Raw genomic sequence first — 24,989 nt, forward strand, 5'->3', positions numbered from 1 at the left:
AAGTATTTTGGATCACTGCCACTCAACAGGGAACAACTTGAATCCTTGGAAGACCTGCACAGTAACTATGAGACCAACGACATCTTCAAGTCGACAGGATACGAGATGGCGGGCTCGAACACCTATGTGCTACCACGCCGTCTGGACCACAGTGCTGAACTAACAGCTTAGAGTGCTTTCCACTGGTTAATATGCAGAAGCACTGGTACAACTTCAAAGCAAAGGATGTGATGAGATGCATTATCCAAGTAGACATGTACACACACCAAAACGTGACAGATAACTTCTTTTTCCTCTGAGAAAGGCAAATTCATAAAGCTTCAATCCGTTTATACTAACAATTCCCAGATTTTATTTTTTTTTACTTAAGGTGTCAAAGACAAAACATGTGAAAGAACATAATGCCTACATAATTCTATGAAAACCAAGTGCAGAGTAAAGTTTTCGCCAGCTGCCCTCCCTTCATTGACCTAAATTTCTTGGAGTTGTACTATTCATAATGTGCTCTCTAATGCACAATGTAAGGTAATTAGAGTCATCTGTATTTAACTTCCAGAGGAAAAAAATTCTATTATCTAATCTAGCTGATCCCCTGATAGCCTGTTGAAAGTAAAATACTGTAACCTATTGCCTGCCCTTTGACAAGTGCTAATTATTTCCTGTCCAAGCACATTTTTCTCATGTAATTCCTAAGTACACAATAGACTGATCTCTAAAACATGGGCAGTCCTGCTAGTACCACAGCGGACATTTTATAACTTTCACCACTGTATGCTTGATGGCTACCACAGTCAGTGCTTCATTCCAGACATGGAGCTGAAGCTTTGATGAAGTGAAGTGAGGTGTATGGTAACAGTCTGTTTATGCAGATCATATGGATGAGACTCAGATAGGTCACTGGGATGGGAAACATCAAATGGAAAGAAAAAGGATTAAGGATATTTAATACTCAAAGGACACTTTCTTTCAGAACTTTCAAGGCACAACGCTCTTGAAATTTTCTTTCAGGTGTTTAGTTTTAAGGAGGCCTGCACTTTGTCTGCTTCTAAGCCTTTCCCTACCCCCACCCAAGAGCTCTGGCATTTGTGTGTCAGACAAGGCTATGTCTACAACTGCAACGTCGGCTCCAGCCTCTGATTAAATCATGAAATGTAAAAGCAGAGGCCAGAAACTCTGTAACCACATTATTTTTAAATGACTCTTGATTGCTGTGATTCCTGTTGACTTAGTATATTAGGAAATTATTGTTAAGCTAAACAAACACTAAAAAGATATTCCACTCATTACAATTATTTAGCCTTGTTCTATCTCTAGAAAGCTTTCTGTTCTGGTTCACAATGAGGATGCATGTGTCCCAAGGAAAAGCTTTAAGTGATTTCCTCTGGTTCCAACATAGTCAAACTATTTGCAGTATTTATGAAGTATGGTGATGGAAAACAAAAAAACACAACCAAAAAAAACCTAAACCCAAACCACACAAACAATATAATTCCCTTAAATTTCTTAAAAAGGAAGGAACAAAACGTACATTACAATCTGAACAATATTATAGACCCACCTTACTGAGCTCTTTTCTACTCTGAGTTCTTAACTCATAGTATACAAATAAACATCACATATGCATAAGAAAGCAAATTTATAAAAACACCGTTTCTAAGTTGTAATAGGTGCTACTATGTAGCAATGCTAAATTTCTATCTAAAGCTTCTAAAATGTTTCAAGTGCAATCAATACAATTACTGGGAGCAGCAAACCCAGACAAGTGTCAAATCCGATATCTACAATTGACTTTCTAGTCAATCTAAGAAACTTCTTCAGGATATTTCATAAGTTATACATTAAAAAACAAAACAAAACAAAAAAAAACACAGGAGAACTCTCTTAATTGGAACATATAGTGCAGGTCAAAAATCATGCCATTTAAGTGTTAATTTTGATAAACCAAGTCTCATAAAGAAAAGTTTGACTAAAAGCTGTATTTCATTGTAAGCGCATGACATCTCCTGGTCTTAAAAGGAGCTATACATTTGGAAAAAAAAATCAGAGACTAATAGGTATTATATGTAATTATTTATCATAAATAAGAAAAAATATATATATTAAATAAATATAGATCTACAGCTTTTAGAAATGTGAAAAAAGTTGACATAGACTCCACAGGTAAAGAGAAGAAGGCAGATGCTGGAAAGACAGTTGCATATGGCAATTTTTTTTTTTTTTGAATTCACATATTTCTGGAAGAACTAGAAGCATGATGCAGCTGTTTCCAAAATACATTCATCTGACTACAATCCAGTAATATAAATTTTTCAAATACAAACACAAACAGCTTCTTAAAATTGTTAGTAACATCACCTGCTCGTAATAGAGCAATATGTTCAATTTAAGAACCCACGTATAATAAAACAGTCAACATGATGTGAACTCTAGAAATATGTACATGTATGCCAATCTCACCCAACACAATCTGGTTAACACAAGTAGGGAACCACAAGAAGTGTGAGCATTGTGAAGAAAGCAGGCAAAATGGACATCTTTTAGTATGGCAAGCCAGCTGGGCATATTGCTCATCTTGTTCATAGTATAAGGAAAACCTCAGGGCATTTAAGGCAACAGCAATCCTCAAATATCTATGCTGTCCATCTATCACGGTATTCTCAATACATTGCACTACATAAGCACAGTAAAGGAGCATTCTACCCCACAAATTATATCTGAAATCAGAAGCAGAAACATTAAGTATTCTTTCATTCAGAGAAAAATACCAGTTGAACAGTAAAACTTGTGAATTTTTTTAAACATCTTTTTTTTTTTTTTGACTCCCTAGAAGTGGTTTAATAGAAGTATATTTGATAGACTTATTTCTAATTTCAATATCTCACTATCTTTCTCAAATTTCTCACCTTGCTGTCCACTCTTTACGTAGCCTTTGTCGCTCAGTAAGAACTAGCAAGAAGCAGCTGATGGTTTCATTCCTTTGTTCCTCAGTTTGCTCCTTTTTTCTAACTTCATGGAGGACCAGGCTTGTCTTAAAGGGAAAAAACACATAAAAATTATAATCTGGAAATAGGAAACAATGTGTAAAATTAATAAAAAGCCCATAAGCAAATAAGGACAGTAAATCAATACCTTTTTTTATTACACTTCCACTGCTGACAAATCAATACAGTAAATGATGGTTAGAAATGGCCACCATATATTCAGTATTTAATCAACGTACATGGCACATAAGGTAAACCTTAAAATCTCATTGCCTTAAGTAACATAACAAGACATTGTGCATTCTAACTTTTTTTTTTAAAGATATAATTCTTTTCTCTTTTAAACATTTTCTTATATCACATTATATCAGAAGTGTTTCCCTTGCTACAGCATTTGTTTGGGGGACTCCCCCCCAACCCTTTTATCATACTGAAGACAATTCCTGTTTGTATTTTATCTTCTGAAAGGAATTTCTAATCATGTCCCCATGCTCTATTTGTCATGAAACATTTCAAGTAAACAAGTAGCAAAACTCTACCTTTTTTCCTTTATGGAATACACTACAAATTGCTGGAAAAAAAATACATACAGCAGACTTCGCTGTGGAGCAGGCTAACGCTCATTCCCTGCAGAGCTCAAGTTGTTGGCCTTTCCAAATGTTGCATTAACAGTTAAACCAACAAAACTGCAGATCTGTCCTTCAGCCACCCAGCCAGTCAACTCCAAGTCCATCACTCCTCCTTTGCCTTCTACTACTACAAACTCATTCACAGTTTCCTTCTCTTCTTTCCCCTATGCTTCCCATGGCTGCAAACTTGGGACAAAACCAGAGCGTGCTGATGCTCACTCAACTGACGTACACTGCTGTGCTGACTTGCACAGGCAGCAGTCCAGCGACACCACAGAGCTTGAGTCCATGCAGAAGTCTTCTTCTTCAGTGGGAATAATTTAGTTTTCTTTCTCTCCTTAAACAGCCTCTGATTTTCACTTAATTATCTTTGATACTCTAACCTTCATTCACATATTCCGCAACCAGACCAAAGTATCTAAATGCTTTTGGGAAGGATGCGACTAAATGGACAGAATCCTTACATAAACCTAGTTTATTCCACTGAAAAGGCAGCTAAAAATATGTTTCTAACTTGAGCACTTATGGAAGTGAGTTTCAAAACCCAACTCAAATATCACCAATAACTATAAATGCTTCCACCAGCATGGCCTCTTTTACGGCAACATGATGAACAGGCATGGCATACAGCCTCCCTCTCAGCATCACAGTACACTTCAGTCTGTCCTGCCCAAATGGACATGCACAGATTCCTCTGGGGCTTCTGTGAGGTAAATGGTCATTATCTTCAGGTTGTGAAAGCAGTAAGATCTGTTCTTGGTCTGGCATTTTTTTTCAATGAGATAGAAGAATATGCAGATTATACACTTGTTAAGCTATGCAAAGTAGCAGTGGCCTTGCTACCACGATGAGGGTTCCAAAAGACAAGTGTGATAGGATACATATAGAAAATACTTTTATTACACCAACATCAGATAACAAAGACCACAAAGCATCCATCTTCCGTTCTCAGCTCTATCAGTTGGCCTACCAAAAGGCCTTACCCCATCATATCAAACTTACATATCAGAAAGAACAGTTTCTTAAAAAAAATGAAAAAACAACAAAACATAAACAAAAAAGCCACCAAATGTCCAAAACCCTGTCTATACAGATCACATTCTTGACCTTGCTCTGACATTACAAAGCAAACAAAAAGCCAGGGAGTAATTTCAGATAAGGATTCTCTGACATGGGTTTCCCTTGCATTGACCTACAACATCTTTTCCACAAGCTCTACTATCCACCAACTTCAACAGGCCTGATCTTAGGCTCACTTCCAGGAACTGCACAGTTAAATAAGGATTTGATAGAGGACTCCAACATGTGAGAACACACTCACATGAGATGAAGAGATGTACATCCTGCAAGAGATGAAAATGAACAGTCCTTGCCACTCAGAATAAATATGCCTCTTAAGGCTCTAACGTTTGTATTTCAAGACTTCTGACACAGCACTACAGGTAAAACTTATCTCCATATAATAGCACGATCGGACTGGTCACACCACCAGGTCGCAGTATACCAGGATTTCCCTTTCAGAATTCTTGGATACCCTTATTAATCACAATGGGACAGGGAAATCCACAGGAGATGGTGAAGCTGGTGATGGTGTAGAACTCTATTTCTGTCCAAGACTGCAGAAAAGCCACAAAGTTTAATGATGCAATGCCCGACAAATCTGATAGTACAGTTATTTGCAGGCAAAAAGCATCAAGATCCCCTAAATAAGTGGTTCCCAAAGTGTAGACCATAGAGAACTGATAGTTGCTAAGGACTTTTGAGTTAAAATTTGATCAAAAGAGGATGTCATTGGAGTTTTATCAGTCAGCAAAGCTGGGTGACCACTTCTCCAAATATTCACAGTCACGTAATGCTTGTGTATGAATGCTGATGGCCCAGCCAAATTGCAACTTTGGTACTGCATTCCACTAACTTAAGTCCCCTTCTTCTATATCATAATTCTGGAAATTGAGCATAATTTAATTTTTACTGAGAGAACAACTATATTGCCCCAGACTTCTGTTAACACCTTTCATTTCTCTGGTGATGCAGACAGTTCAAGTCAAGTGCAGTTTGACACTGCCATCACAAACGCTTCTTTACTGAGCCCTGCGAGTACTGTTGCAGCTACCTTGAGGGTGAAATAGTACATTAAGCAACATACAACAACAATACATAGCAATTTAACTGATTTACTTGTTTCCTAAGAGTGCTAAGGGCAGTAAGGTTACCTGGAATATGAGTGCAGGGTTTGATATGTAGCTTTTATAGAGGCATTTCTTAATAACTCGCTATTCTTATTGTCTCAATAAAAATCCTAAATTGTAATAAATAAAGCAGCATTCTGGGTAAAATTATATTACAAAACACCCTCCTTTGAAAGATTGGGTTTTGCAAGTAACTTGTTTTGGGATTTATTTTTAACAAGGGGATTCAATATATACCTTGACTGATAAAGGTCAAGGGTTCAAGAAACTCGGTCAAAGATGTTATCAGCTGGGAAAGCCATTTCCTCACATCAACACTGATAAAAATCCATCAGAAACCCGGCCGATACCACCCCTACTCTAAAGGGCAGGAATGACCTTCTTTTGAACATCACTATAGTTGCACATCCCATCAAAGAAAATCTGACCCCGTGTCTCAATCCTTTTAATGTTCTTTAATGACAGATAATTGTCTACAGAGGCCCCCTGTGCCCAATGCTGAGTGAAGCCTTCACTTTTCTGAACTGGACTCAACACTGACTCAGTGTTGTTCAGCACACTTGGGACCAGAGGACAGTCGAATAAACAAACAATGCAGCCAGCCCTACAGCCTGTCTTATCTCATCCTTGGGCTCACAGAGATTCTTGAGGGTGGTAATGTTTACAAATTGTTGAAACTTTCTTTCTTTTGCTTCCTGAGCTGGCAAAAACATATCCTGGACAACCCAAGCAACAAGCAACGTAAATTGCTTATCACTTGGGGGAAGCAACTTCTTGTCTCATTGGCCAGCATGTCTCTTTAATAAATAGCAATGTTAACATCTTCAAATCTTCCCCATTTTTCCTTATAAATATACTTAAATATTTAGGGCATTTCCTTTGTAATTCCCAAATGGCACAGTCTAAAAAATAAGGAAAAAAACAACAACACACAACCCACCTCTCAAAAAAAACAAAGTTATGTAAGCATATACAAAGCAGCTGCCAATCTGGTCTTCTACGCGAGGCTGTTTAGCAAATTATATCCTTTACCTTCCTCCTGGTTCAATGGCAGAACTAAATATCTATTGCTGTACTGACATATTTACTGTGCAAGAAATGTATTTTAAAAGACCAATATCATATTCATCTCATTGCCACTGATGAAATATATCAGTGACATATGACTGAACAGAAACTCTTAGAATTATATATTACTATTATTGCTATTACTATATCCAGGATACACACTTAAAATTATGTTTTTTATTAGTCTTAAAGCTATTGTAACAGGATAACTGGTATACTTTTTTTTCTTGCATACACAGCAGAAGAAATTACGTTCCAACACAAATAAGGGACTATTCTGCTTAACAAACAAACAAAGCATCCTCAATAACACACTCAAAAAAACCACGCCGGTACCTTTTTAGTCTTTTAAAGTTTGATTACCCTTCCTTCAGTACAGACCTCTCAGGACTAGAAACATGTACAGCTGGAGACACAAAGCCTAATACTCTGTCAAACAAACTAGCCTTCAGTCTGAGCTGAAGTGGCACTTGGGACAGTTCATCTTTTGGTCCCACGTTATTGGGTCAACAAATGAGAATTTTCATTCCGAGTTAAAGACTGAATTTACTCATCACCAGTTTAAATAGGATAAGCTTCTGAATCTTTACTAATCACTTCCACTTTAATGTAGCAGTCATCTCTCAACAGTCAATAACTAGCAGAGGAAGGAAAAACAGCAAGTGTAAAATCTGTAAACAGGGCTACAATTTAAGCCTTTCTGCATCTTCCTTGTTATCTTTGTGACTATTTTGCTGTTAGTGTACCCTGATGAAAGTCTACAAAACCAGAACACTGTGCCTTTTAGAGAAAAAAAAGAACCTGTAATCTATTAAGCCATATTAATTTAACATGTCATAACTTCCATGTGATAAAAAAAGCTAGTAATTGCTTACAAACCACTGTTCATTTCTTCTTTGCTTTTAAATTTTTTTAACTTAAAATATGAGTAAATGCAGCCATTTTCATTGAGATGTGGAAGTAGCCAGTATGGTTTAAGTTATCACCCAGCAATTTGGGCACATTAAACCCAATTCTCTGCCTTTTGTTTATTAATCCACTATGCCAGATATCACAGTTTCACTCAGCAACCCTCATGTTTTGGATGATATTGAAAAATGGCTCATGTTTGTCAAAGAAAGTTAAAAAAAAAAATGGTAAAGAGGAAAAAAGTGTTGTTTATAGAAGCCAGCTGCTCTGGCTTTGGCGCCAGCAGCTCTTCATCCTGCTATTTTACGCTTGCAACCCCCACTGCCCCCACTGGCACAGGTACAACTAAATGTTGACTTCAATGCTTCAGAGAGCACTCAACTGATTCTGTACATGATTAATTGCCAAAGACATGGCAGACCATATGGAACAGAGAAAGCATCAAGTAATTCATACTTCTGTATATGATCATTTGGCCCCTGTTGTTTTAATGTACAGGAAAGAGCTAGTATAGCACAGACCTGGTGTCTTGCCCTTGACAGCCCATTAAGAAATCTCAAAGCACCTAGTTGAAGTTATGCTGTTGGCTTTTCAATAGCAGCCTAATAAAACAGAAGCAAAGCTTTCCAACTAGTCTTAAATCTTTCACATACAGTACATTAACCACTGCTGCTAAAACAACTGGTTTCTTATGATAGGAAATGGGATTTGATTTCTAGCCTCTGCATACTTACTGAAAGCCTTTTTCTGACCTTTGGAGGGTTTACAAAATCATTGTTCGTTTTTCCTGCCATTTTCCCAGTTTCTTGCCATGGTGATCCTAATAGATTTGTTTAAGGTTCACTACATTCTACTCTTACTAGCTGTTATATGCAAACTGTACAACGAAGGTAGGCTCAAGGGAGCTGAAAGGAAAGAAATCATTATTAACTGTTTTCTTCCTGAGAGTCAGAGAAGTCACTGCAACATCTAAAACAATTTACTTTTAAAGACCCTATAAAACAAAACAAAAAAATTCCTGAAAGAAAGCAATACACTAGCGTGTGCTTTCTTTTATCAGACTGGAGACAAAACATCAACTTTCATTTGAGAAGGAAAGCCAATTTATTTTAAAACTGTGGTATTCTCTGGGATGTCTGACAGAGCTCAATGAAAAGAAAAAGATGCAGACTTGGAATATATGTCACTACCATTAACTACTTTATATTAGTTTTATCTACCGTTAACATCTTTTCAGTCATATTCAGTCAAGAAAAACATTTAATAATGTTTCCCTGTCAGGATTCTTAAGATGACAGTGCTAAAAAGTTAATCCCCATCCTCACAGATCTTTTGGCAGTTTTGACATATGTTGGCAAGGATGTATTTGCTGGCACCATCCAGTTGGAAAATATTTACATAGAGTTTTCTTGTCTGTGGATTTTCTAGTTGTCTAAATTACCTTCATGCTCTGAAAGGCGTTATGTGGGAAATCCTAATAATTGGACATTCATTAGCAGTAATTGTCCAGGCTGCTGAATTCAGCTAACAATACTAATACTCCAGCAGAATACATGAATAATCCAAAAGCCAATATAACACTTTGTAACTGTTTTTACTTTTACATGAAACACTGGCATATAACAAGATGAGAAATTCATACAGAGGTAAGATACTAAAGAGAGATAAAACATGAGCTAAAATTGATAGAATACTTCCAACATTAAAATGAGTCAAATAGTATGTCCACATTTAAATAAAATATAAAGAAATGGAGAATGTTATGAAAGATTTGGTTTTTTGTAGGGTAAAGGGAACAAAGTCTCAAGTTTTCACAAAGATCATGGACTGTCCTCTACCATTACATTCAGAAGCGCACAATCAGCTAAAGCACTTAAGCACATCTAAACTAAGCAAGTACATAACCCAATTATAGAGTAGAATGCTTGAAGTTAGACATACGCTTAAGCTCTAAATACAACAAGCCTACATGCATTAAAATGTAAGGAGCTCTGTCTCTCTTTGAGGTATTCACTGCTGACAACAAAGGATGAATACCTGACTTGATAGATGAGTAGTTCGACCTAGAAAAACCTACAGAGAGTAGATCACAAACATTTCTATAAAAACTTTAGGTCTCGCCTACACTAAAAAGTTGTACCATTTAACTACCTCTGCAGAGCTAAAGCAATACATTCTCTAGCTGTATGAATTTAAAGGTCATAAAGTAAAATAGGTAGAGCTTATTCCTACATGAGAAAGGAAATTACCTTTATGCCTATATAATTCTATCTATACTGGGGTCTTGAACCATATATTTAGGAAAACAGAATTGAGACAAAACTATGACCAAGTAGTTTTACATTATTCCGGCATGCCAAAACTGAATAAATTTCCAGCAGAGGGGAAAAAAAACAACAAAAAAAACAACTTTTTTTTGCTGGATAATTCAATGTGGTTACAATGAAAAATCTGAAAAAAAAGTATAAAGACCAACACTTTCAAAATCTGTTTGCTGCACTAACCAGTTCAGCAGTGCTCTAAAGGTGAAGTATAACCCATCGCACCAAGAAAGAGCAACTGACCCACTCACAATGTTTGGAATAAGAGTGGCTTAGCACCTTCAGATGTATGGGTGAGTGAAAGGTTACCCTTTAGCCACATTCTCCCAGAGCATGGCCCCTCCACCTCTGAATGATCAATAGCACAAAGACAGAAGCAGGCCTACCATGCATAGTGGATTATATGAAGTGTAAAACATTGTGGGGTAAAAAGCTTTTGAAAGAAGTCAGGAAAAAGAAATGACGCTTGCAAGAATATACAGCTGACAGGCTAGTCCCCAACAAGTGAATATGTTTGAAAACATTGTGAATTCAAGAAAAGAACGTGCCTTTTGTTTCCAAACCTACAGTGTGTCTTTACCCCAACTGTTGCCTGCATGGCTGAACATATGTTTTCTGAACAAGAACTGAAGCAGAAAGTGCTCTTTGTTATAATTCACTCCTTTGTATACACCTCCCTTTTTCCCATTTTGGTCACATGCAAACAGTAGTTATGCCGAACACTTAAGATCTGAAGGACTGCTCAGCAGTATATGCTTCAGTGATTATTTACTATCACTGAAATCAGCTAAAATGCAATACAAAACTCACTTCACTAATGTGTGCTCTGGACAGCTTACCTTTGGCAATACTGAATCACAGGGAGTACAACCTGCACTACTTTGCTCAGCAAGCAGACACAACCTTCATCATCGATTGCACACAGTTCTAAACAAGCACAGAAGAATTGTACAGTAAATGGCTGAATTGGTTGAAATGAATACTATTTTGAATTAAATACTTATATAATTTTACTGATTCCAATCAAATAATTCTATATGTAAGCAAGGCTTTGCTTTGACTCATCTAATTTATACTGAAGACTTTGTATGGTAAGCAATGTAGAAGCTTCCCTTAAAATATTTACAGACTTGTACCAAAATCTCCAAACTAGAGCCTTTGCAGCTCTCAAAACACAAACTGGAATCGCTAAGCTTAATACTATTGGTGACATGAGAAAATATTTTTAAACTTCCCCAAACTATGAGTCCTCATATTCTCCATTCCTCAGATGGGAACACGGTGAGCCTAGATTCTGAATTCATGATTGCATTTCTGTTTGTGACTATCTTTCAATGTTTACACTAGAAGTGTAATCTGCTGTACTATTGATTTCCTTGAACAGCCTATCTTAGTAGCATTTTAGTATGGAAAAGCCTTGAATACCAACATTTTTCTCTCATCACTGAAGCCACCACCTGTTGCCATTAAGCCACCACCACCCTAGCCACTACACTTTCTAGCACAATGCCTTGTAAAAAATTGTGCAGATATTTGGGACATACTCTTGGTGTCATTAGTTTTACTGAAATAATTTAAAACACAAAGATTCAAGTTACAGAATGGGTTCAACACTGCAGAATGAAGAAGCTGCTAGCTACAATCAAATGAAATAACAAGCCACTTATGTCCAGAAGTGCCTGTGGGCATGCCTTGTCTAAGACATGCCATAGTAGAATAGCAATTTAGTACATATGCAAGATAACCACATACAGCTGAATCATATCTTCCAGTGATATATGGGTTTCAATGCCTTTATCATCCTCACAGTACTAAAGGCCCTGGGTCTATGAATATCCCTGTGATAATGGGACTCTCACCAAGTTGTTTCAGAAATGAAGTTTTGTCACATTTGGCTCAAGTAACAGTTTCATTACCCCCAGTAGCACCATGACACACCTTTATGTAGATTTAAAATTCATATTCATGTAAGGGCAGTAGTACATAGAAGCTGTCATGGCAAAAGGGAGAGAAAAAGAATTTAGAACAAGCTCCTGGGAAGACCACAGATGAAAACAAACAGAACCTGATATCTTATGCTTATTCATTTAATGCATAGGGAATACGACATTGTCAAGCAGCAAGCAGGATGACACCACTCATTGCTAGACATTGATCATGACAATAGCTTTTGGTAATCTGCTACTACGCAAATTGGGATTTTTGTTCCTTAACTGAAAAGTAGGTAATCTGATTTTAGTCCCCCATCCTCCTCTCATTCCATTGTTTTACATAACAGAATATGCTAGGCATTTAATATATAGCTGGGTACTTAATATATAGCCCTACAAATGGTGATGACCCAGCGCTGAGGATGTGCAGTCTAAGCATACAAACAACACACTAACAAACTAAAAAAAAAAAAAAAAAAAAAGGAACCAACAAAGGAACACAAACAGAAAAGTTTATTGAGTTAATTCTCATCAGTCACGCAAAATATGTATAGTTACAACCTCGGATATAATACTTACAATAAATACAGATTCCTTCTGGGAGGGCAGGCAATTACTTACTTCTCCTGCACTCAGAGCACATGTAGGAACAAAGTCTTACACACTTCATCCTGAGTTCAGCATGTCCCTCATGATTTTCTCACAGGCAAGCTCAGGAACTATGGGCTGGATGCGCAGACAGTAAGGCGGATTGAGAACTATCTGAATAACAGGTTTCAGATGGTTGTGATCACTGGCACAGGGTCCAGTTGGAGACCTGTAGCTAGCAGTGTCCCTCACAGGTCAATACCGGGTCCAGTGTTGTTTAACATATGACTTGGACGAAGGAATAGAAATGCCTCCTCAGCAAATTTGCTGATGATACAAAACGGGAGGAGTGGCTGATGCCCAGGAGAGCTATGCTGCCATTCAGTAGGATCTCGACAGGCTGGAGAGCTGGGCATAGAGAAACCTCTTGAAATTCAGCAAAGGCAAGTGAAGAGCCCTGCACCTGGGGAGCAATAACCCCAAGCACCAGTACAGGTGGGGGGCTGACCTACTGAAAAGCAGCTCTGTGAAGAAGGACCTGCAGGTCCTGGTGGACAACTGTGAGCCAGCCCTTGTGGCCAAGAAGGCCAATGGTGTCCTGAGGTGGATTAGGAAGAGTGTTGCCAGCAGGATGAGGGGACTGATCTTCCCTCTCTACTCAGCCCCGCTAAGGCCTTACCTGGAGTATTGTGTCCAGTTCTGGGCTCCTGAGTACAAGAGGGACATGGAGCTCCTGGAGCGAGTCCAGTGAAGGGCTACGGAAATGATTAAGGAACTGGAGCATCTCTCATGTAAGGGAAAGCTGACGCCGGGCCTGTTTGGCCTGGAGAAGAGAAGGCTCGGGGGAATCTGATCGACATGTGTACGTTTCTGAAGGGAGGGTGTCCAGACAGTGGGGCCAGACTCTTCTCAGCAGAGACTGGCAACAGGCCGAGAGGCAACAGGCACAAACTGCCATATAGGATGTTCTGTCTGAACATGAGGAAAATCTTCTTTACAGTGAGGGTGACAGAGCACTGGAACAGGTTGCCCAGAGAGGCTGTGGGGTCTCCTTCCCTGGAGACACTCAAAATCCATCTGGACACAAACCTGGGCACTGTGCTCTAGGAGGCCCCACTTGAGCAGGGACTTTGGACTTGATGATCTCCAGAAGCTCCCTTACAACCTCAACCACTCTGTGATTCAAAGTAAACTCTGCCTGATTCTGTATGTGTACCTTGGTATACTCTTCTCACAGACACACAGATGGCACACGTGCAGTCTCCATTTTGTCAGACTCAGCCGCAGTGGCTGGCGCTGCCAAGCTGGAGCACTCGCATGTGGTGCTCGCAGGCCTCTGCTCCTCCTGAGGACAGGCTGCTTGCCACAGCTCTCATCCACCACCACCAGGCCAGGAATTTAGGAACTTTCTCACTACTTAGTGTTCCTCTGAGTGCGATACATCTGTAAAACCTGCATTTTAAAAACTGGTTAATGCAAACTATAGCCAATTATTGGTTATGTTATTTTGATAAATTTATGTTTCAGTAAAAAAAGAGTGCTATGCGCTGCACTTCCTGGACTTTATATGGGTATTTTGCACATGTTTCCCTTTCAACGGAATGATCTAATGTCACGGTTATATGGATGTGACAAGTACCAACAAGCTAATAGCCCACTCTATCAAAATACTGCTTGTCTTCCATTAATATTCCCTGGTCTCCCTCTCATATGGATCTGTTTTCATTTCATTGTGAAATTTTTGCTCTCTCTCACTCTTTGGAAGGGAGCAATCAAGCTCTCAGTAATTAATTTATCTCCTCAGGAGAAAGAAAATAAAAGGTTCATTTTTTCATCCTTAAAAAGGAAGATTATCAACTAATTAACCCAACAATTAAAAGTACACACATAGAAAGAACAAGTAGCTCAGGGCAAAAATAAATCAGTTCAGAAAATTTTCAGATTTCTTTTGTCACCTACTAGTGCATTAAAAACAACAACAACAACAACAACAACAAAAAATCTTTCTCAGGAAATATTTTAAGTTATAGTCTACTCAGGTTCTGAATGTTGTGATTTTGTCATATTCATTTTCCATGAACATTCGACTATTTATAGATGAATACTAGAGAAATATTTGAAAGCTTGAATGGCCAACTATTTGGTAACTTCACTATACAGCAAAAATTATTATGCAGATAATTTTCATTAGTGACATATCATTCAATCAGGAAAAATAAACTTTACCCTAAGATTCATATGCCTAACAAAGAAAACAAACAGTGCAATCAACAGATCTCTGCAAACATATGCATATCAATTACATTTTGAATAAAAAGTCATTTGCTGAAGACTTTGGTAATTCAGCAAATACGACATTTGCATGATGTGCTCACAAACTACAACAGTACAATTTGGAAAAAAAGAAGGCACAGTTACTCTGCTACACTCTGCAACAACACATTCAGTACAGTGCACTGTTGCATTTGCAGTTCTGGTGTTACCATTCACTCGTGTTTGCTTCTATTGGTGAATGAAATAAGAGAGGGGTTCTCAAGTTCAGCTGCAAAGTCCAGCTTAAGAGAGAGGTCAAAGGTGGCTGACTAATCACCTCTGCACCCTTTGGGAAGGATCGCTTAATCCACCAGTAGAAGTTACAGCAATGTCAAGGATGTAGTAACATATATGGGCCAAGCACCTTTAACAAACACGTAGTGAGGACATGGCACAATGGAGATGTTCTCCATTAAGCTAAAAAAGAAAGCTTTCTGACCTGCGTTGCTACAGAAATGGAAGTTAACAGTATGTGGAGGAAGGTTTGACCTGTGTTCTTCACATACCACAACTTCTACCTTAAAGATGCATCGGGACTAGTTATACCACAGCTATAAGTCTCCATTTAATATTATTGTCTATCTACTTCACATTCTGCTTTAGCACAACAGCACAGGGCAAATCACATTTCACAGTATTTGGAGTCCATAAATAAGAGATACAGACTACGTGAACAATAATCCAACCTATTCATATGGTACATAGAAGTATTTTTCTTTTTAGAAGCAAAAAGATTTAATTGGATCAAAAATGGGGCTTTCTTCAATATTTAGACTTCAGATTTTACCACCATCACCCTCCACCCCTTTTACATTTTTATTTAAGTTGTTATCATGCAATTTTTGATATATATATATATCTAATCAAATTTCATGGCTTATGTGTTTTAAAATACAGCAACCAAATTCTGTGAACTTAATCTCATACTGAAGAGTTTTCATCTCAGAAAAACACCTATTTTGTCTCAACAGCAAGATGGTAAGCAAAAAATAATTTTCTGTCTGGGTAACACAATCTGAGAGCCCACAAAGTACTATTCCAAGTAAGCTACAATTTGCAGCATTCAGAACAGTGCTGTTTGATAAGGATTTGTCATTGCTTCATCTTCTAGAGAGAGTAGTTCCCCCTTGCCTTGTCTCTTCAGTGCTTACATATTCAATACATAGAAACCATTGCATACAACCTTCAAATTTCTCACACTGGGAGGATCACACTCATACGTATATATTCTTCATGTGCTAGTATAAGTCCACGCATCTTAAAAGTAGATATGAATCAAATTAAATTCATGGTCCAAAATTATAAACGAATAAAAAGGAAACGACCTAGAACTGAGATATCTTAAAAAAAAAAAAAAAAAAAGGCATGACTGCAACTTTTTTGGCCTACTAAACCAACTGCATATGCCAGCCACAGATTATAATTAGAATTTGTTTTGAAATGTCCTAACATCTTGGGATTCATGGCAAATTCTAGATAATCAAAGCCAAAATAACCCAGAAAATTTCAACTGTATCTTTCCTCCATACCTGTGACTATAGATAGAAAAGCACCAAACAGACTGAAATCTCCCCAAACCATTTTGGATATACTTAATTCACTTTTCAACTGATTAAAAACACTGAGCATACTAACTTATTTTGACATTTTTTACATAGTCAATCTTAAAACCTCTACAGCAACACATAAATAACAACTGGTAAATTGTCGTGTAAAGGAAAAACAGTGTAAGCTTTGTTTACTACTTCTAGGATGTTAGGAAAGAGGAAAACCTTTGTTTTGTTATTTGAGGTGAATTCATTGGCTCAGTTAAAAAAAAAAAAAAATCACAGGTCAAAAGAACAAAATGACACACAAAATCCATTGCCAAACTGGCTGTTGGATGAACAAGAGTAATGCTAAACAACTGTGGTATGGAGACAAAATATGCTTTCTTTAAGACACTTTTACAATAAGTTATTTAAGCCTTGTGAACAGCCTTGCATCCACCCATCACACATTAATGAAAACAAAGGGGGCCCATTTACATTGTAACCCTGCAGTGGGGTTAAGCATGCGACCTTAAAATATGGTGCGCTTGTGCTCAGTGGAAAGGTTCTTGACAATATAAACAAGAATTACTGCTGTTAGAGAAAGGGAAGACAATTAAAAACAATCTAGGATGCATGTTGTACAGCTGTTCAAGTTTCAGCTACATCTGACCTCTAAAGATGCTATGTATTTTACTTGAGAAACTTAAGCCATTCTGGTTTTATTGAAATAATTCTTCAGCAAAACCTAAATTTGTATGAAAAACATGAGGTTTTGTACGACCAACACAATGAAAATTGTGTATTGCTAGCAAAACACACCATCATTGCAGTTAAAAAGATGTTGTGGTCTGCACATCTCTTTCCAATACTTATGTTTGCTAACAGCTAAGCAAAATGGAAATCTTTATGAAGAAAGCTAAAAAAAAAAAAGCTGTTAAGAAAAAAAGAAACTGTTCTTGAAACAAAAGAGATTTCAATAGGTCAAATCCTATAATCAAATCTGTTTGACAGACCTTTGTGCCCAGGCAAAACCTGCGTGATTTCAGCAAAAAAACTGCAGGCACAGTGTCCCGATATAGATCAGATTGCAGAACCAAGAAGCCACAACATTTTTTAAACTTAATTTTGGATACCATTGATTCCAAATGCAATAAAGAAAGACTGCAATTATGGTTAGTATTTTCATTATATATGCCTACAAATTTTCTAATAAGTAAGAAAATACTTAAACGTTAAACAGAAAATGATGCAACAAGCTGTTTTCCACCAGTCACTACAACCAATTGTCCTAATATTGTCCTTAAAAAATAGGGTTAGAGAAGAAAAACTTCTGAGAAAATAACAAAGATCTTGGCTAAGTTTCTCAAAACCACAGTTTTCCTGCCTGTTTGATCTTTGCATAGTCAGCATAAGCCACTGAAACTCCTCCACAAATGAAAGGCATTCATGGGAAGCCATCAGAAAGCATTGCTCTTCCTCTGGGACCCAGGACAATAAAAGAAAAGTTGTGTCTGCCACGTGGGCCTATGATTCAGTTTAAATGAACAAACCATTGCAATATCCTTTGGCTTTGTGAAAGCGATACTTCCTACTTCTTTGGAAGAAAGGAAGTCATATATAAACAGAACAAAGGGAAGAGGCAACAAGTAGAGCCTCTCATAATAAATATTATGTTGAAAGTTTTGCTCATCAAACCAAGATTAAAAACATATTTTAATCTCCCAAGCTTTATGCCTTTGATGTATGTCGAAGAGGAAAGCTTATATATTTTGCAAGATTTACAACATTTCTGGTGGGAATAGTTTCATATTTCAGTTTTTTCCCTGTATCTGAAATTGAGAATGTATTGGGTTGATTCTATCCCCTAATGCTTTGTATGTCATATTGAGCACTTCTTTAGAAAACAGAAGTTAGGATGTCCTTTGGATGTTTTTCCCCACAAATAGGCTAGTGCTTTCCTGAGCAAAGCACTGCAAAAACATTACACTGGTGCAACAGTGATCCTTGCAACTATGAAGTGCCTCTTAAAGTGCCAGCTTTCCTAGATCACTGGAAATGTCAAGTATTTGCACTAAACTCTACAACAGAGAACCAATGAATTGCACTTCTTTGTGATGCTAAAATTAAGAGAAGGCTATATAGCTTCATGTGTGATCTTATGTGTGATATCACCACTATATGCCCACTATACAGCCTGATATAACATATGAAGTGTTAATTTTCAGAATAACAACACACTAAGAATAAACCTTACGCTTCAAGAGCTCCCTTTATAACATCTTCTGCTAAATTCTGCAATTTTCTTGCCCTCCCCATTCACCCTTTTCAGTGAAGCTTCTTGTTCTCTCTTGATATAGCAACCATTGCAATGACAAAAGGACCTTCCCTTATAATCATGTTATCTTACTTGACTCCATCAAAGAGCTGCTTATTTGCACCACCTTAGATAAGTGCAAAACCAAATATAGAAATGGGCCCCTCAGCTGAGAGTTTTGATGTTACGTAATGGTTAAAGAGACCAGCTAAGTGTGCTCTCTCCAGTTTTGCATGTTGTACAACATTCTGTTTTGGTCACAACAACAAACCATTAACTTTGGAGGATGTCATCAGAAGAGGAAATTTGAGTATACTTTGGCAAACGCTGAACTCTTAGAAGACCAAAAGAGAGAGAGATGCTACAATTATATTTTAAACAACTATTAAAACTAAGATGAATGTATTGAACATTAGTAGACTTAAGCTTAACAAATTTTAAGGAAGACTTTTTTTTTTTTTCAGAGAAATATGAAATTAATACAAAATAGTTACAAGTTAAGAAAATTCCGGCAAGTAGATTGGTGTGTAATTTAGAAGTGGAAAGGAAGAAACAGCTGAGAAGGTGACAAAAATCTTTTCACAGCTGAAGCAGTCCCTACAGAGCCGATAAAGGCTGCTCTCTCCTATGCATCCTTCCAAAGATGCACAGAGCACATGGCTGTCCTTCCAGAAGCTTTCAATATATTGCATTAAAGTACCCTCAATCACTCCATCCGATTACAAAGTCATGTATGAGAGTCATGGAAAGAGGTTCAGAGAAAGACAAAGTAAGGAAAAAAAGAGAAGGCCAAAAAGAGATTTTAGGGATAGCAGTAACACCATCATAGCAGGTTGCCTTTTCTGAGGAAAATAAGGAAAAAAGTGAAATGTTGTACGAGAACACAGGGTTATAGCATGTGAAAACGAATATAGATTTCAACCTCGGAACAGTTACAAAAATAATGATTCTAGAACAAGAACAATAAAAATTATAATCATAAGTGCCAAAGCTGGAATGACACCAAAGAAACTTCAAGGAGCCTGACCGGGAAGACAGGTGTCTTGTCAATAAATACCGTAACAGAGGAAGGTTCATGCACAACTTCTTAAGTCATTTGCCCAAAGCAAATAGCAAGCAAATGAAAGTGTGAGAAATAATAGGATTCTTGTCTCCTACTCCCCATTTCCCTTAATGTTGCCATATGGTATCCATATCTGTGAGGATAAGCGGTACTTTGTACCCTGGTGTTTCAGTTTTCATGACACTTTACAAGTCTCATTGCTCATTTCACCACTTTCCACTAGCTACTCCTTAATGACACCCAGCCATTGCTTCCTTTGCTTGCCCATAAAAACAACATAGTCAGGAAATAATGAATGTATATTTGTCTCTTTCAAGTAACTGCAGCTCAGTTTTAACCATTTACTTTGCAATAAACTTTTTTTTTTTCTTTTAAAGAGAGCTTTTTCCACAAAAAGAAAAAAGTCTCCATAACCTAACGGTCAGAATAAAATGTCTTTTTTAGAATATACAAATAACAACCCATAGACTCATTTCTGACCTACAACCTACATGAATTCCCCTATGTCGGCAAAAAAAAAACCCCACAAACACAGTAAATGCGACAACGAAGTACTCCGCAGCTCATTTTGAGACTTTGGCTCAAACAGAAACAGGCAGTGACTGCTGTAGTTCACAAGAAGACTATCAAATTACTTCTAACAGCAAATTGCTAGAGAAAATACTCTGTTAGATGGAGTTACTTAAGAAGTTGCCGTGGAAACAAGAGAGAGTTGGGCCGGAGGGATCAGGGTAAGCTCACTGACAACAGCATGCTCAAGTGCTCCAAGCCTGAATGGAATGAACCACACGAAGAGGCAGAGGCATCTGGGCTCCTCTCAAGTGTGCAGACGGTGGGCTTGAACCACTTGTCAGGAGTGAGCACGCTTGGCGAAGATGCAGGTAGACACGGAGGAGAAGCTAGAAGGGAAAATGAATCCTCCCGGGAGTACAGAAGCCAGGAAAGTACCTCAGGATGGGAAAAAAGAAATAATGCAATAAACGTGTCTCAAAGATTTACCTTCCGGCAGGGGAGCCTCTCTGCTTATTCTCTGTCAGTGCAGAACTCCTATATAGTCTGTATGAGAAAATTCAGCATTTTCTGCATTAACATAACCTCTGAAGCAGGTATCAAGATTTGTGTTTAAAAAGAGAATCTCTGTATAAGACTCAACATTTTGAGGTGTTTTAAAATAAGATAAGGTAAAGCTTAATATTGCTGCAGCCTCGGGAAACAGAACCCTATTCATAATAAGTTACAAGAAACAAGATTTTGAGGAAAACAGAAATCCTCCTCCTTCCAGATATTCATAGAATTATGAAGCCTCTTCCATTCTCAGGTCATTGCAACTGCTCTGGAAACCATCCTAAAGGGCACTTTTTCTCTGCATTTAAAGTTTGCACTGTGTTCTACAATATGGCCTAGGAACCATATTCAAGTTTTTCACCATTAAATGATAAACTTTCACATGAATAACATATAAAGAAACCCAAGCTGGACTTACTTTTCGGAGAATCCAATAAAATTAATATAGCAGAAGGAAAAGATTCACCACTGTTCATAAGAATTCATTTGCCCAGGGAATTTTTTTCATCCATCCTTTCCTTTACTTGACCAGACAGAAAATAGATTTTGCTGGCTATGTTTAATTTCCACAGCTGTCATTGTGATCTAAAACATTTATATTGGAGCAATCACATATATCCTCAGGAAACCAGAAACTGGAGAACCAGTTCAAACACCATACCTACCTACTATCTTCTGACCCAAGTGGTGTCTTCTATTCAGCAGTTGTACTGTGCAAATACACAGTAGAATGTTTTTTGATTAAAATATATTTGAAAAAATGCAAGTAATTTTTGAAATACCAAACGTTGACATGGCTCATATAGGCATATTGACTTATTACAAGTATAAGACAAAGGAGATAAAATGGTAAAATTAATACAGGATACAGAGATACTTGGTATTTCTGATGTACATGTTTACACTTATTTCAAGTAGCATGCTTTGACTGGGTAGTAACTAATTTAATTGTATGAATTTTGCTTATGGAAAGAGTCAGCAGAAGAGCATCACAGATTCACAGTAACAGATTCATAGCCCTAGTGAGGAGAGTCCTGTTATTTGCTGAAGCTTTTGAAACAAAAGCATAGCTTTTTTCAAAAGCTATGTCAGCTTTTGAAACAGTTGTTTTGAAAAGAGATTACAGCACTTCTGCAAAAAATTATGGCTCAACCCATATAAAGAAATAGTTGTTTGTGACATGCAAGAAGGAGTCAAGTAGATTTTAGCAGACTTTGAAACAGGACCATCAAAATTACAATATAATATGTATTTACGCATAATATAATCATCAATATAAAGCTGCTAAATAAGTTTCTATAGTTGTACCAGACGAGTCAGAAAACAACTTATTCCATCCTTCCTGATAGTTACCAAGCTGGATCTTATTATTCACATTTAAAGTGCTGATATTTATACAAGTTTAAGTTGCACCTTCAGCTGTATGTTCCCTGTCTTTTCTTGCTACCTGCTAATTCCTTCTCTCCTCTTTTGGAGTAATAAAAAATGGATTTACATCAAACTAGTAACAAGTTTTACAAAAACATTTCTGGCTTTAATCAGGCAGCTCATCACTTAAAATTTCACACAGACACACTACTGTAAATGTTCTATCCATAGACTCTCAGGCTGAACTTTATGCTATAGTAAGGTCACAACAGAACAACTTTTTTCAAGAAAGGTGATTCATAAGTGTGTCAGCAGACAAAACCTTTTTTGACCTATAAAGAGAAAAAAAATACATTCACACAGCACTACCTGTGCTGCTTGTTATTTTAGTTTACATGTCATTTTTCCAGAGCAAGACTATCAAATGCTACAGTCAACAAGGTAAAGTTTAATAGACAAAAATTCAGATATTCTTATTAATACTTTCTTATTCAGACAAAATACCAACCATGGTCTTTTGTTCAAGATTCCCATGAATACAGACTAAAATTAGACCTGCAATTTGAGAATCCTTTGATCCAGGAAAGTAAGTATTCTCCTTCCTGTTCTATCACTTACTGTAGCTCTTCTAACTTCAAGAAGCAGAGAGAAGGAAGAATAACTTTGAAAGATGAGACACTTTCACATAAACTTCATTATGCTGACTACAAATAAAGTTTAAAAAGTGTACTGACAGGTTCTAATTTATTAGTCTTCTCTTTCGTGTTATCTCTTGCACTTCCACGATTCTTTCCAGTTCCATGATCTTTATTCTCATTTCTCTACCTTTTACTCTTCTTTGACCTTGTTATACTATCTTTCGTCACACGATTGTTTTCCTCCCCTGTTCCTCTCTCTTTCCTGCTACTTATTTCCTCTTTTTCTCTCTTGCTCAGCTCACAAAACCACTTCAGACTTGACTTCTGCCTCCCACTGAACCCTCCTTCAAGTCTTTATCTTTCCAAACATTTTGTAGTACCAGACTACTCTCTCTGCAGAAGTAGAAAAAAACATTTCTAAGCTAAAATGAAACTACTGAAATGCGAGTGAAACACTAAAGGAACAAATGGGAAAAAGAAAAAAGAAAAAAAAAGGAATGAGGCCAGCGTAGTGCTTTGTATTTGTACAAGAGAAATAAAGCTAACCACAGGCCAGCAATTGAATGGCAGACAGCACTTAAATAATCTTAAACAGAAAAGTCATGTAGGAAGCCACAGTGCTATATGCAAAGTTCCCCCTGGAGCATGTACAGGAAGAAAGTCCCCCTAAAATTTCAGCATGTCTGCTTTTTATCCCACAACATAGGACTAATTGTCCTCGGTGTCTGAGCCGGATTCTTTGCATTCTGGAACAGAACAAATACTACATTTTCACCTATCTGTCACAGCAAACATGAAACATTTTGACAAAAGCAAAACAGCACTAATCTTAGCACCTCACAAAGCTCTGAGCAATACACCAGAGAGAAAAGCTGAGAGAAAGTTAACACCAACAGTAAAACAAAATCATCAAATGAATGGCTGGACAGGAGCATCTTGCTTCTGCGCTTCCACGTGCCTAATAGCCATCCTTTTTGTTGTAGAGCAATATTGAACACTCACAGTTTTGGTACATAGATTAAACAGACTGTTATAATCTGTTTCACCTTTCTGACAGACTGAATGACTTCATCCAGCAGTTCGGGCATTAAGGCTATAGCTGGCAACTGAGTTAAAACAGAGCTTTTAGACACGAGTGAACCTAGGTTCCAGCTCTGCAAAATATACGTTGTTAACACTTGATCAGCCTAGTCTGATGTTGAGTTTTCTTAAAACACCAAGTCAAGATCAGTTATGCCTCTACTGGAAAACGTAGAGGCAGCCTATCAGATCCCCTTACCATTTCCAAGATTAGCATCATTTGAGCTGCGAACATACTGAAGTCTGCAGCTTGAAATACGGACCCCACCAGGTGATCGGCTCTCCTTTCATTCTTGGCTTCCTAACATCATCGTTTCCCTCCTTGCTCTTGGACTGCCTGCTTTTATATACTATATTCAAGTCCTAATTGTTTCAGAGTTAGCAGTTATCAACACAACGTTCCTGTAACTGACTTCTAGCAGCTCCAGGCACTACCAGAAAGGTTTTAGAGTAGAAAAGTACCAATGAAGGAACTTTTGAAGGTCTTTCTAAATCCTCATACTCTTCCAGATTGGCATTAGATGTAACTCCCACAGCACGAAGAAACCTCCAGGTGGAACATCTACAACAGCATCTGCAGTGGGGGAATATGCTATGGACATATTCATAATAATGAGTAAAGCCAGCGTCACCGCATACTTTGGTCAACCCTGATAATTGCTGTACATCACTGGAAAGTCTTTGAAGTTGGAAACAACAATTCAAAACCCCTGTAAAAAAGTGAGTTATCCTGGAGCTGCTTTCATGTTTAGACAAGCCCAGGACTGCGTGCAAACAAAACCAACAAAAAGCCCTCACTGCTTCCCACTTACCAGCTTCAGCCCTGGAAGCAGCACAGCTCAGCAAAACACAAAAAAGACCAGAGCTTTTAGAGCAAGGCTAGAAATATTTGGATAGGGGCAACTTCCAGCTGCAAGCTTTGAAGAGTTCAAGGCCCCTAAATTAGCTTTTCAATTCTGAAAACTCAGTAATTGGGAGACCAGCTGACAGTTGGACAAAA

General features: G+C 37.6%; 1 protein-coding gene across 3 annotated transcripts in view; it reads right to left on the reverse strand.

Annotated features, from left to right (window-relative positions):
• FTO (FTO alpha-ketoglutarate dependent dioxygenase) overlaps window positions 1–24,989 on the reverse strand; it is a 243,350-nt gene that overhangs the window by 132,439 nt on the left and 85,922 nt on the right. For all 3 annotated transcript variants that reach the window (XM_050713158.1, XM_035543277.2, XM_035543278.2), the window contains one exon: window positions 2,904–3,028. In XM_050713158.1, coding sequence (XP_050569115.1) covers window positions 2,904–3,028 — 125 coding nt within the window. The remainder of the gene's footprint in view (window positions 1–2,903; window positions 3,029–24,989) is intronic.

The sequence above is a fragment of the Cygnus atratus genome, chromosome 12 (genome assembly GCF_013377495.2).
Source record: "Cygnus atratus isolate AKBS03 ecotype Queensland, Australia chromosome 12, CAtr_DNAZoo_HiC_assembly, whole genome shotgun sequence".
NCBI lineage: Eukaryota > Metazoa > Chordata > Aves > Anseriformes > Anatidae > Cygnus > Cygnus atratus.